Here is a 13,895-nt window from a genome sequence, read left to right as displayed (position 1 = left end):
AGTGTATCAAAGCTATTTCTTTTTGCCTATCTGCATGCCCTTCAGCCTGACAGAGAGAGAAATGTGAGGTTTGATATGATTTAATTTTAATTTCCTTATTATCCTACATTGTTTTGAAGTGGACTGTAATACTGTTTTCTTATATTCAGTATGAACGTTGAACTTAATGACCTGTAATTCTCTTGGTTCTCCTTCCCCTTTTAAAAATGGGTGTGTTTGCTTGGGGCTTTCTGTTTTCAGAGATAACTGATAATTCAGAAAATGCTTTCACTTGTTACTTGAAATCCACTCCAGAGCACTTAGCTCATCCCCCTCTTTTTGTGCAGTGTTGTGACTTTCTCGGGTAAACTATACGTTTTACTTTTACAGCCTATTGAGTGGCAAGCATAAGCAGGCCTTTTTCTGCTAAGACTCTTTATCATTCTAGTATGAAATTTGTAAGAATGTGAAATGAAAACTATTTCTTAAACGTATCACTTGGAATTTTTGAGGTAGGATGCATGTCTCCATTAAAAGCTCGCACAGGGCTTCTTCAAGGTGAAGCCAAATTTGAAATTTGCTGCCTTGAAGTTGGCTGGATTTTTGTGTGTGTGTGTGTCCGTATCTAAAAAGCGACAAAGTTCGGTTCCATGGCAGTGGTTGGCTGGGTGGGGTAAGAGGCTGGAAAGTGAAGGGAAAGACTGTGAGGAGAGAGTCAGATGCCACCTTCCCACTAGCCTTCCAGCAGTTGGTCCAGTCTTCCTGCGGGACATTACCTTCTGATTCCCTCTTCCCACTTTCTCCTGTCCATTTTCCTTCCATATCTTCCTTTACATTTACTGTCCCCAAATTTCTTGAGTTACTGAAGCATCTCTCTCTTGAGTTACTGAAGCATCTTCTTGAAGAGACCTTACCCCTTCCTCTTAGCATTCTCTTATCTCCCTGTAGAAGGGATAGTTTTCCTCACTTCTTCCCCAAAACAGAGTGGAAGAGATTTTCTTTGTTACTGTGACTGAGAAGATCCCCAGTGAAACGCTGAGACAATTACTCTGCTTGGTGACTGAGATCTCCAGCTAACGGCTGAATGTTTCTAGGGTGAAGGATGTTGTTCTCTGGCTCTTTGCAACATTAGGCAAACGTCTGCTCTTCTTCTGCTGTGATTTAATGTGAAAATGCAGTTCTTTTTACAATAACTTCACCATTTTCCCATTTTAAATTTACTTTCAGTAACAGAATATGAAATGTTTTAGGAATTTAGACAGAAATGTTTCCAATTCTTGTCTTCTCCATCTATTCACTTAATTCCTTTTTGGCTTTTGACAGCATATGTGTATTGTTTCATTTTAACTAATGCTAAAAATTACCATTGAAAACACTTGCTGAAGAATGAAGTTTCTCTAACCACGTTATGGAAACATAGTACCAAATATCCAAGAAAATTTGTTATCTTGTATGATTCTTGTTTAACATTTTGGTGCTGGTAATTAAACTATTAAGTTGTGTATTGGAAAGAAGTTTACCCCTTACATGCTAGTCTGACTTTTTCCATCTCTGTCCTCTGTGAGTTTGGCAATTTATTTGATTCGATTCCATATTTTGCATAAGTCATTCCCATGTAATGGGCTGAGCCCTATTCATGATGAAGTTAATCCCCCCCCCCCACACTAATGTCGAATCACTATTGATGTTTTAAGTGATAATGTATGACTTCAGTGGAGAAATGGGTGTGCTACGAGTTTCAAATACTGATAGCAATGTTGATTTCTTCACAGCTGTGTAAGAACACCTGATCTCCAGTAGAAACCACCGTTATTGGGCGTTTCTAGCAACAGAGCCATCATAACGTTACTGAAAAGTGTTAAATATTAGTGCAGACTGGAAAAAAATTTCCTGTGCCGTTCCAGAAAATGAGAGCGAGACATCCTGAATGTGCAATCATAAGTTGTAGACTGGTATGAGGAATACCTTAGCCCTGTGAATACAAACTGCCAAGTGGTTGCTATTCCGCTGTGAAACCCTGCTGCTGAACACTGCTTTACAGGGATGATTTTTCTTTTTGCCAGTGTAACCTAGACCCTGTGAAGTCTCTGGCTCTTCTTTCAGAAATGACATTTACATGTTGCCTTCCGGGTATGTGTTCAGAGATATGAAGAATAAACATGAAGTTATGCACTGTGTATTGCAAAGCTGTAACAAGGAATTAGTTAATAAATAATATAGGAAATTAATAATTAACTTCCTTGTCTTACATCTTTCTGATCTTTAACCACCTGGTACTTCACAGGAAACAAGTTTATCTTCCATCCCCACTTATCTAGTCATGCTTTCTCTTTCATGTTTCCTCTCACTTTGCTTTATTGCCATTGCTCATCAGTTTCCTCTTTAAGTGTATGGTGTTTACAGCCACCACTATGCAATCCTGAGCCCTATTTTAACTAATGCATGAATAAAGCATAGTTTCAACTTTTGTCCTTAAACTAACCATTTAATCAGTGATGTGAGTTAGAAGGGACAGCATAGTAAGTAAGGTGCCAGACCTCTAATTTCAAAGACACAATGTTGTTTCCTTCACTAATAGCAGTGATTCCAGATAAATTTCTAAAGAACAATGATTTCAGGAAAGCTCATGAATTTTCCTGTACTGTTTTGCAGGGGATTTCCCAAGAAAACAGGCAGAACTGCTAGGATAGCATCAGATGAAGAGATTCAAGGGTCAAAAGATGCTGTAATTCAGGATCTGGAAAGAAAACTTCGCTTCAAGGAAGACCTTTTGAACAATGGGCAACCGGTATAAAAACATAAAATACCCTGGAGAATGGGAGTGGGCATGAAGGGTAGTTTCTCAGATATGCTGCATATAAAATAATTGTGGGTAGATTATTTTTATATTTTATGTATTTGTTATTTTAAATTGCATGTCCACGGCTGCATTTCCATAAGGAATGATAGTATACATTTTGGCCTATTGTTCCTTCTCCTGTTGGGCAACTTTACTTGGACTTAGCAAAGCAATGGAGGGCTCAAAGATGATGAATTCCCCTAAGAAGCCTGCACAGCCTGTACATCAAGGGCTTTTTCAGCCTCAGAGGTCATTTGCTTTTGACTGTTCATCACTGGGTGGCTGGCCAGTAAGCATATGCATAGCTCTTGATCAGTCCAGGCTCATTCTACCTTTTGCCCAGCTGTCGGGCAATGGGGGAAGGAATAGGTGGTAAGTGGACATTGGAGGAGGACAAGGCAGTTCATCGTGAGACACAGACACATTAGGAATCAGGCATCATTAGATCCTGCAGCTGTAGGACTTTTTTGACCAATAGAATAAAAAACAACCTGTAGTACTAACTTACAGACTTTATCAAGAATTAACGGTCTGCTTGAGGAGTCAAGAAATGAGGTAAAATGGGCAAGTGTATCAAACGATTGAAATGCACAGCCACAAAGTTCTCCATTAATTTTTGTGCATTTTAACATATGCATAAAAGATAAAATACCAAATTCTTCCCACTCAGAGTTGATGAGAAGCAACTCTCCTAAGACTTGATTACAGTTATTAAGGCATTGATTTAAATGTCTTTGAAGCAGGAATCTCTTCTAAGAGGAAAGTAATTTAAAAAATGTAGAGTGTCACCCCTGTTTGTCAATGAAGTGTTTTCAAAAGCATCTGAATGCCTTGGGAGACCTTTGTGTCACTGAAAGGTATTGTGCTTTAGGTTTCTCAGGACCATGCTCAGAAGTTTGCTGTTTGCTACTGTGTCTGAGATGTGGACTATGGTGGTTTAGTTCAAGACAGCCCACGAGTCAGACTATCTACTCCACAGTTGCTGGATTCTGGTTCTCAATAAGGACAATGGAGTGAAGTAGGGAGAATGTTCAGAGCAAGGAGTGCTGCTGTACTTACCTTTCCCCATTGTCTGCATAGGGTTTGGCAGTTTCCTGTAGCAGTTAAGCAGAATCACTCCCATAGTGTATAAGTTGCTGTTTTTTCAAAGAAGGTGGGCTGAGCTTTGGAAAGTGAGAGACGTTTGGCCTGGACAAATGAATGGAATGTCCTGAGAAAGCCCACATGGCCCAAGGAAAAAAAAAAAAACAACACAACCCAACTGTGATCAGATGATGTGGGAGCTTGAACCAAGTAAACTCTGGGTTTGTACTTGCCTTGAGGCTTTTGCCTTGCAGATTCCTGTTTTGGGTGATTCTGTTTGTGTAATCATGGCTGTGGGCACTTGGAGTGATCACAGAAGAAATTAAAGTGAAGAAAAGTTCATGACTTGCTTAGACATTTGTAACTAAGCCAAGATCGGTACTTAGTTTTCATGAGTCTCAGCCTGCTGGTTTAGCTACAATATGACATATTTTAAAAATTAATTTAAATGAGCTTTTTAAAAAATGGAAGCATTAAGTGGATGTAATGTTTTACAATTTCCATTCTTTTTTCATTTTTCTGTTTAAATGAGGCATTTCACCATGTAATGAGTTTGCCTTTCATTCGCTGGCATTTTTTTGCAATGTTGACTTGTAAGAAAGTGTCTAAGTGCCTGAAATGTGTTATTGAAAGTCAAAGGAAAGTTAATAATGAAATAATTGAATTGTACACTTTTCTTTTAACTTGCTTTACCTTCTGAGTGTAAATTGTCTTTTATAAGTTGTCTCCTTAATTTCCAAAAGAACAAGAAGAATAGAAATAAAAAACCTTAAAGAATATATTTTTCTATAAAGCTGTCATATTTTTGATAAAATAATCAAGTAGTGTAGTATCTCCTTAGCATTTTTGGCAGAGTTTTCTGCCGTGTGGTTCTAATGTAAAAATTGAGCAGAGTGACTAGGAGTAAGGTTTGGGATGATTTGACATGCACTTTTTTGATGGCCATGCTGATTTAAGCAGTTCCTATTGCTCATTCCTGCCCAAGTTTCTGGCAGGAGGATGGAAACAAATGGCAGTGTCAGGGCAAGGGTTGCTTAAGCCAGAAGAGCCATTTGTAATGCAAAAAAAATGCATTACAAACTGTGGTAGAAAATTCCTGTTAGAAACATATTGCTGTTCTCTTTTATTAACATTACTTAAAGCACTGCTTACTAACTGCCTTGTAGTTCTTAATGAGAAATAAGAACTTTCTTCTTTTCCCCCACCCTCATCCTCCCCCTCCCCGCCCCCCCCCCCTTTTATTTTCCCCAGAGATTAACTTATGAGGAGAAAATGGCTCGTCGATTGCTGGGAGCAGACAGTGCTGCAACTGTCTTCAATATACAGGAACCAGAAGAGGAGCCTGCTATACAGGTGCCACATAACTCTATAATTCCATAGGAAAATAAAAAAGTTTCTTTCAATTTTTCTTTTTCAGAGGCTGTGATTCTCTTTAAAAAAGTTCTATATAAGACAATAAATATACATAAGATAGGATGGTTTTGATTACAGAAGTCGTATGTTATATATCAATGAAGTAAACTGGAGGATCACATGCCTGTTGCTCAGCTTTTCCATACTGAATAAGGCTGAGAGTTCTCAAATGTCTGCTCTCTGCTTTAAACTCTTCCGTTTATCCTGTTCTGTCCTGACCTTTAAGTGTCTCAAGGCAAAAATACATCTACTATCTTGAAACCATCTTCTCTTTATGTGTGTAATCTGCACTTTTTGGATGCAGACCAAAAACACAATAGAAAGTCTGCTTGAAAGGCCAGGTACACGTTCTCCATTGTTCAGATGCCAGAGTTACTATTCGGAAATGTGTAGCATTTGTTTGGTTATGTTACCACATAAAGTACATTCTCCTGACAAAAACTCTGAGAAACTGTCATGGATGCCTCTTGGTCTTCTTTCTGCCTCTTGATCTTTTTTTTCTACCTTTGCAGGAAGCTCGCTCAGTTGGTGCTTCTGTAGTGAGTCCTGTGGATATTCAAAAGGTTAACATTTTCACCTTTTTCTGTCTTGCTTTTTTGTCCATTGACTTCTTTTCTGTCATCTTTGCCCTTTCCCTTCTACTATTCTTGGTTAATAAGAAGAGGTCACCTAGCATTAATAACTGGGGAGATTTGGGGTGCACTCCATTCAAGGTGTTAAAGTTGTTCTATAAGTCTAATTGTCTGAATGCAGGCGGCTTAACCGCAGTAATGGCGTGCTCCAGTATCTTTCTGCTGTAGTGTTAACATACACTGATACTAACTGCCCTGCATCCAAATCGGCTGCTCTTTATATACACCATGTGTACTTCATGGTTTACTTTTATGATAAACTTTCAGGGAAAAAAAGAAATTAAAAAAAATGTCTGCAGTTTACAAAGGTATTTCTCTCTTCTTACATTTTTTACTGTTATTGAGGGTTATGATTAGTTCTGTAACCAGTCAGTAGAAAGGCGACATGTCATTCACACACCAGAATCAATGGTAGAAGATGGGCATGTGAAAGGAGGCTTCGTATGAGACTTGTTCTATCTTAGATAAAATAAGGGTCAGAGACAATGGTCAAAGGTCATTTGAAGGCATGCCTGAATTTCTACTGACTGAGAAGAGCATTGGCTAATAGAGATTTTTTTTTTTTTTTTCCTTGCTTCTGAGCTTTCTTGCATTCTGGCATTATCTTTGTCACTAAGATTCAAAGCAGGACTTCTGTACTGCAAAGTAGATAGAGTGAACAGGCCTAGAAAGTACATAACTCTCTGTCACAGTAACCTTTCCCAGTACCTGAATAGCAAATTTAAACGAGCAGTAGTGTTTTACACTGGATGAAACTTTCGACTCTTCTTTCTAGATCTTGAATACTCTTATGACAAATTTTGTTTTTAAGGAAGAAGACGTACTTTTGGCCAAAAGGGACCATGGCAACAGGAGTAAAGGGAGGCAACTATCATGGGCTGCCAGTGTTGCCATTTTCTCTCTCCCCCCCTCCCCCCCCTCATTTTTACAGACAACTGTAAACAAAATCATTTTAGCCTTCTGGTGCAGCCTCTGGTACAGTTATAAGCAAATAGCAGATGTGAACCATATGGTCTTCTGGCCATCTGGAAACAAAAGCCACCCTAAATCTGCCTGTACCCTCAAGGAAATATTAGTGTGTTTCTTTTGTCTTTACGAACTGCTTCAGAATACTTTTATTCTTATAGGCTTTTTTAAAAAATGGAAAGAAAGCAACCAATGACTTTCCTTTCCTTTATAAATTAGACCTTAAGATAACATGAAATACAATTTTTGCCTCATACCAGATGTCTTCATTGTTTCATAGGGAAGTTATTGGAGGCACAGATTACAGTGTTTTTCTTCAACAAGATACAGTTTCCTTTTATATGTAAAACCTTAATGGATTGTCAAAGATCAGTAGAATAAAAAAAAACAACAAACCAACATTAGGAACACATCTTGCTGAGCAATGTGTTGAAGCTGGACACTAATATGTACATTTCTTGTTTAACAGGAGTATAAAGTCTCCAGCTTTGAGCAAAGATTGATCAGTGAAATTGAATACAGGTTGGAGAGATCTCCTGTGGAAGAATCAGATGACGAGGTGCAACATGGAGAGGAACCTATTGATAACAGTATGTCACCATATTTTGAGATAAAGCTGAAGCATTACAAAATCTTTGAGGGAATGCCAGTCACATTTACATGCAAAGTGGCAGGAAATCCAAAGCCAAAGGTAAGAAAAGAGTGTAAATATTTCTAGAAATGCTCTGAAGAGTTCTATATTAGTACCTTACAGTGAGCCCCTGGATCCTATGGGCTGTATCTTACAGGAACAGCAGACATTGTCTCTTTACAAGAAAGACTCCTAGCTGGTATAAACTGTCAAATCTCTTTTGACATTATTGGAATTATTTAGATTTATACTAGGCAAAAATCCTACTATGAGGCTTTGGCTCTTAGTTACTCTCCCCTGAGACTTCCTCTCAACTATTTTACCTAGAATTATTTTACTTCTGTCATTTTCAGCATTACTGTCAGGGTACATTGTACCACAGAATGCGGTGCAATGCTAGAAAGTCCCACGTGAGCTGGCACAGTAGTCACAAAAGCAAGCTGATCAGGTTAACATGGGTAATTATCTCAGGCACAGTAACATCCTAATGCAAAAATATGCTGCTTCTGGTTCAGGAGCCAGCATGGTATCTCTGCATTCTTCAGCATTGCAGAGTTTATATCTACACACCCTAACAAGACTAAATTTTAATGAAAGTTAGAAGAAGGAATAATAAAATACCATAAGCTCCCATATATCCCAACAGCAAGATGAGACATGATGGTGAGGTTTTAACGATGAGCTTCTGAGGGAGGGTTGGGCTTGGGAAGCATTTCCTTTTAGCAGATGTAAAAGTACAAGTTGCATGATGTCAGTAGTCTGGAAGAATGCCTTCCTTTGGTAGGTTGTGTTTAACCATTTCAAAAATTGCTTGGCAATCGACTGACTCATTGTGCAGCAGGCAAACAGCAGTACCTTCAACTTCCTTGCCAAAGCTGCTATCTTGCCCATGAGGTCCTTGCAGTTCTTACAGTGACCCCTTGTGGATAGAGGCTCTTTTCTTCTTCGACAAGATCAAATATGCCTTATCTCTTAGATAAGATCTTCACAGCAGCAGACACATCCAAATCTTTCATCTAGTGTAAGTTTTACAGGTATTTAGGATTTTGAACAGAGATAAATGCAAATGACTTTACATGTCCAATGATATAGGTGTATGATACTGCACAAACTGTAAAAAGAAAAATGGACTTTCTCAGGTAGCAGAGAAAGAACAACGGAGAACTATGGCCACATCTACATTAACAAGTAGTGCAGACCAGAAGAAGCAAATCTGTAGAATGAGATAACCATCCCTGCATGCATTTCAGGAGGTTTTACTTCAGGCTAGCTCTAATCTCGTCCCACAGACTGAAGCAGATGCAGCACATTAGATGTGTTCTTGGAGCACATTTTCTGGCTTAGTTTCATCTGAAAGGAATCCAATTCTGTGCTCCAAGACCACAACACGATGTGAACCACTGCAAAGTAAGTGGGGCTGATCAGTATAGTCATGTCAAAAAAGCAGTCCTGCTTCAAACTGAAGACACACGCTGAGATTAGCCCAGTCTGACAGAAACCAAACCTTTGATGTCCAGTGTTACTTTTGAGAGACCATATAGAAGAGTCTGTTGTGCTGAATAAGGGTAGAAGACAAATGGGTTCATTGGTGTTAGAGCTGCAGTGTGCTTGGAGAGGTACTCTTTTTGCCTGAGGCTTATGACAAGGTTGCTGGATGACCTATTGTGAGTCAGCCTTAGTCAATTTAGCCATTCCCTAATTTTCACAGTTTTCAATTAAGGTGTAGTTTCACAGTCATCTTAATCTGATTTAAAACAGATGAAAGAGGATGTCTCCTTTCCCTCACTTGCCTTGTTTTGGTGTTAGGGATTGCACAGCCAAGAAACCACATTGTTAGCACTTCCCCTAAAGCACAGCACTGTAAAAGGAGTATCTGATGTGAATGCACTCTCTGATTCAGATACAATGTTCTGTTTTTCTGCAGTGTCAAAGCATGCACATTAAGAAGTGATTTGCTCTTGCACCTGGGACTATGACCCTTTATTCCGTTCACTTGCAGATGCTTTGTGCGATTTGTTAAGTTGCTTGGGATGGAACCAATTTCAGTCCTATTGGATGGCTACTTGTTAGCTGGGCTTTGCAAATGTCAAAGGCTGTATGTATCTTCCCCCTCATCTGCTGGAGCATGTCAAGATAGCAATTTTGAAATGCTCTATGGCTGAGGGCTGCCCTTCTGCTGTCATTTGTTGAAGCTGGAAGTGTTGCCCCTGAATAAATTCTTTACTTTGGCAAATGAAAAGCTGGAAATAATTTACTAACTTGAAGCTCCTCCCTTCTAAGTGTTCTGTCAGCTCTGCCAAGGAATGGCTTTGGGAAGGACTGTAGTGTTTCTAAAATCTGGCATTCATTACAAGGGCTTTTTCTAAGCAGAGTTATTGCCTTGATTATTTTTTTTCCCTGAACATGCCATGTAAATTGAATACTGATGTGCAAATTCTGTCTTCATAAATATGACTTTTTAAATCTGAGTCTACTTTTGTTATAACCTTCAGTGTAATGTAAAACTGTTTTCTCATTAAAATGAGAACCTGTGGTGATACAGGAGGGATTGTGGAATACTTCTTTTTAAGGGCTATTTCTCTTCAGAATCAGGACAATACTATATGAAAGGTTAATTGAGACGTGAATGTTGCATAAACCTTGTACTGCTTGCTCTTCACATAGCTGAATATAATTCATAGTGATTAAAAATGCCTGTGCTGCCCAAGATCAAAACCCCTTTTGTACTGTGTATTCCATTGTATTTCTAGTCGTTACACATTGGTTTCTGAAAATCTGGTATGAATAAAAGCAATCCAGACGCAGTGCTCAGTGCTTACGTAGTTTAATGGTACATTTATTAAAAGGTATCCTAGAAAGAAAATACTTCACTGCAAGGGCCATTGTCTCCAGCAGTGGTAGTGTTTTACTTATTAACTCCATGTCAGATAAAGGTAATATTAAGAATTTACTACTCATAAGTAAAACCCAGTGATGCCAATGTTTTTAAACTTAGTGGAAATGAGTATTGGACAACATATGCATGATGTTTGGATAGCTGGTTTAGTTAATATTTGCATGTATTTCCATGTAATAATTCCTGGCATGTCTCCTGATATTTCTGATAAGTGCATTGTTATTAATTAATTACTACTTAATGCAGTAGATTTCCAAGCAACATTATGACACATGTAAAGCATGCAAGTTAAAACTCATTTTTTGCAGCTATGTTGTTACCAGCATCCATTAGCATGTGTATATAAGTGATCAAATATCTCTTGCATCTCCAGTAAGTGCTCTGTCAGCAGATGAGAAGACATGACTAAATCTTTTGTTAGCACCACAGAGTCTCTGCAAGGCTGCTGACAGACAAAATGGGAAACAAGTATAACCAGCTATTGAGGAAATGAAATCATTTCTAGTTACACATAATGCTTGTTAATATAAAAACCATACATGGTAATTAATTTTTAAGGGAAATTTCCACTCATTCCCTCCAAATCATTCACCATTGTCTTTTTGTGAAATTTAAAAGTATATCCTTAACTTTTCCCCCCAAGTGAATGAATTTAGAGCTTTGAAATGTTGACACGTATGAAGAACCTGGCATATTAAACTCTATCAGGAATTGTGCTTTGCTTTGTCACTTCATTTTTACTGGAAAGCCAGTACCCTTTCCTCACTGTAAGACCTAAATTCCCACTTCAAGAATTAGACTGAGGAAAATGTGTGTTTTCCTTGTGCTAAATAGTCCCAGCAGTGATGCCACCAGGACAAATACAGTTGTACTTTGTACAAGTTAACCACGTAAAAATTGTGTAGGATTCTGCACGAGCGACTTAAGAAATGCTGAACACCACTGATGTTTGTTACAGAGTAATATATGCTTCAGAAATGACAAGTAAATTAATATTCTACTTAAACATGGGTTTGGGGAGCTGACTACAGCCTTCCTAGTATAAAATTTTTCACATATTCCTGTGCGTGTTTTCATGCATACACCACGTTTTTCCTTTGATTCCAGCAGATTTCAGTTTGGGGTTTTATATTACTTTTAAAATATAGCAAAACCCCCCAAAGCTAGGTCAAAATTTTTGAATCTTTTTTTGCCTTAAATTTCAGGCATTAAAAACACATACATGTTTTTTGTGTAATTTATGGATTACTGTAAGATATTATTCTGCATACATCATTTTTTTGGCTCACTGCAAGTAGATCTTGGGTCAGCCAGAGAATAAAATTATGTATCAAAAGTAATGGAAAAGACCTCTATTTGATAGATAATGTAACTGTTCTGTACAACTTGGAACTATACTGGTGTTGGCGTACAATTATTAAAGGCTATCTGTGTGCTGACTTGCTTTGAAGTATTTCCTCTTGCTTTGTAAAGCTGTCCATTTCTGTAGATGTCTGTCACATTGGGGTGACACTGTTGGTTTCAATCATACAATTGTACTGAGCTGGCCCGTTCACATACTGAACTGTTCATCGCCAGCGTGAGCGGCTGAATCCCCTTCTGTTTTTTTGGTTCAGTCCAGTCAGCATAATGGATATGAGACAAAACTGGTGTTTCAACAGTGAGATCATTACTTCTATTTTATTCATCATTGAACTAATTATTCCTATACTTACCTTGGCTTATGTTATTTTCTGAAAAGAGAGCAATAGCGTTCTTTCTGCAACTTCTTCAGATTCAAGTTATTTCACTTAAAATTAGTATTATTAGTATGTTAGTTATTAAAATTAGTACTCTTCTCTGAAATAGAACTTTTCTTTGTAATGACATTTATTTTCAGTTCTTGAAATGTTCAGCTGCTGTTCTGTGCTTGGGATGGGTACAGCCCTCATGTGCCTGTAAATTTCTTCGGTAAATGTTCATGCTGCCATCTTTCTCTTTGAGAGATTGCTAATCTTTAACTTGTCCATCAGTGAAAGTGGTTCATGGAGTGTGGTTCTGCACTTTTACTAGTTGATCAAACTGGTTTTCTTTTAATGCTTACCAGAAAGGTTTTCAGCAGTTAAGATTCGTTAGTGCTATTAATTGAGAAATGATGACAATGAACACCCACCTCATCAGCCATGCCTTGTTTTTTCCTGCAGATTTACTGGTTTAAAGATGGGAAGCAAATTTCTAAACGAAGTGATCACTACCGAATTCAAAGAGAACCTGATGGAACTTGCTCACTGCGTACTGCAGCCTCCACCCTGGATGATGATGGGAATTACACTATTATGGCTGCTAACCCACAGGTAAATGAAGGTTTGGTTCCAGAGCAAACATGCTTCTGGACATAAATCTTCAGAAAACTATCTCATCTTACGTATGCGTGATTTAATTAAATGATGAAGTCACCATAAAGTACGTAAGTTAGATTTCTGTTTTCATCTTGCATCAGTAGGGTGGGACCTTTCTATCTCCAAGAGATTAGCAACTCAACAGCAGGTTTTTTTCCTATGGTTTGAGGTTTCAGAGGGGAGGGGTGTTGTTTTTTAATCACTCATCCACCATTTGTTTCAGCTGATAACATCTCAATATCCTTACTGAGCATGGATAGCATACGTACTCTGAAGGGAGAAAAAAAATCCAGTTTACCAGCAGAAGTAACCCAATCCAGCAATTTAATTTTTCTTCTGTTGACACTACTCACTGACTGAGGCCAACTTTTTGAAATGAGTAGGAGTATATCACACCTCAACATGTTTAGATTAGGCAGCGATTGCAGTTCTGTAAGGCAAAAAGTTCTAGCACTTACTATGTAGAGGGGAGCTCTCCTGTGTTGATCCCAAAGTCTTAAACAATGTTTTTCTGAAACACTGAGTGTTACTGGTTTTTGTAATATTATTTGTTCTTCACAGACTCAATACAAGAGCTGAGGCATAAAACAGGAACCCACTAGCGCATTGGACATCACTTAAATTTACAGTTCACGCATCCTATTGAAGTAACTTTTTCAATCCACTTTTCCTACAGCACAGCAAATTGAGGGGAAACATTTGCACATGAGAAATGAAGGCAGTAACATAACTTCAGGGATATAACGAATTATTTTCTTGCCAAGACCAGGCCTTCAAGTAGAATCACACTGTGAAGTAACAAACAGTATCACTGAGACAGAGTTTAATCTGAACAGGAGTGTTGTGCTCTGTTATGAATGTTGCTAGGTTACGTAGCATGACACTGCCATTTTTGCTTTGCTCTTTAACTGTCAATCCTGCTCTATTGCAGTCTGCTTGTGAATGTATGGGATTGTACACACAGATGACACACAAATAGCAGTTTTAGGCTAGAATCTACAAATTACAGTGCTTAAATCTAGGTAGTATTTCTACATACACAGATAACAGAAATAAAGAAATAGCATAAGGCCAAGGG

General features: G+C 38.2%; 1 protein-coding gene across 9 annotated transcripts in view; it reads left to right on the top strand.

Moving 5' to 3' along the window:
- The window catches only part of PALLD (palladin, cytoskeletal associated protein), a 210,861-nt gene that overhangs the window by 182,152 nt on the left and 14,814 nt on the right, over positions 1 to 13,895 (top strand). For 7 of the 9 annotated variants that reach the window (XM_075028867.1, XM_075028833.1, XM_075028842.1 and 4 more), the window contains 5 exons: positions 2,632 to 2,767; positions 5,153 to 5,254; positions 5,827 to 5,877; positions 7,382 to 7,603; positions 12,623 to 12,772. In XM_075028867.1, the coding sequence (XP_074884968.1) occupies positions 2,632 to 2,767; positions 5,153 to 5,254; positions 5,827 to 5,877; positions 7,382 to 7,603; positions 12,623 to 12,772 (661 nt within the window). The remainder of the gene's footprint in view (positions 1 to 2,631; positions 2,768 to 5,152; positions 5,255 to 5,826; positions 5,878 to 7,381; positions 7,604 to 12,622; positions 12,773 to 13,895) is intronic. The other 2 variants (XM_075028877.1, XM_075028850.1) reach the window with 1 other exon arrangement.

This window comes from Buteo buteo, chromosome 1 (genome assembly GCF_964188355.1).
Source record: "Buteo buteo chromosome 1, bButBut1.hap1.1, whole genome shotgun sequence".
Classification (NCBI taxonomy): domain Eukaryota; kingdom Metazoa; phylum Chordata; class Aves; order Accipitriformes; family Accipitridae; genus Buteo; species Buteo buteo.
This window is presented reverse-complemented; position numbering and strand designations above follow the sequence as displayed.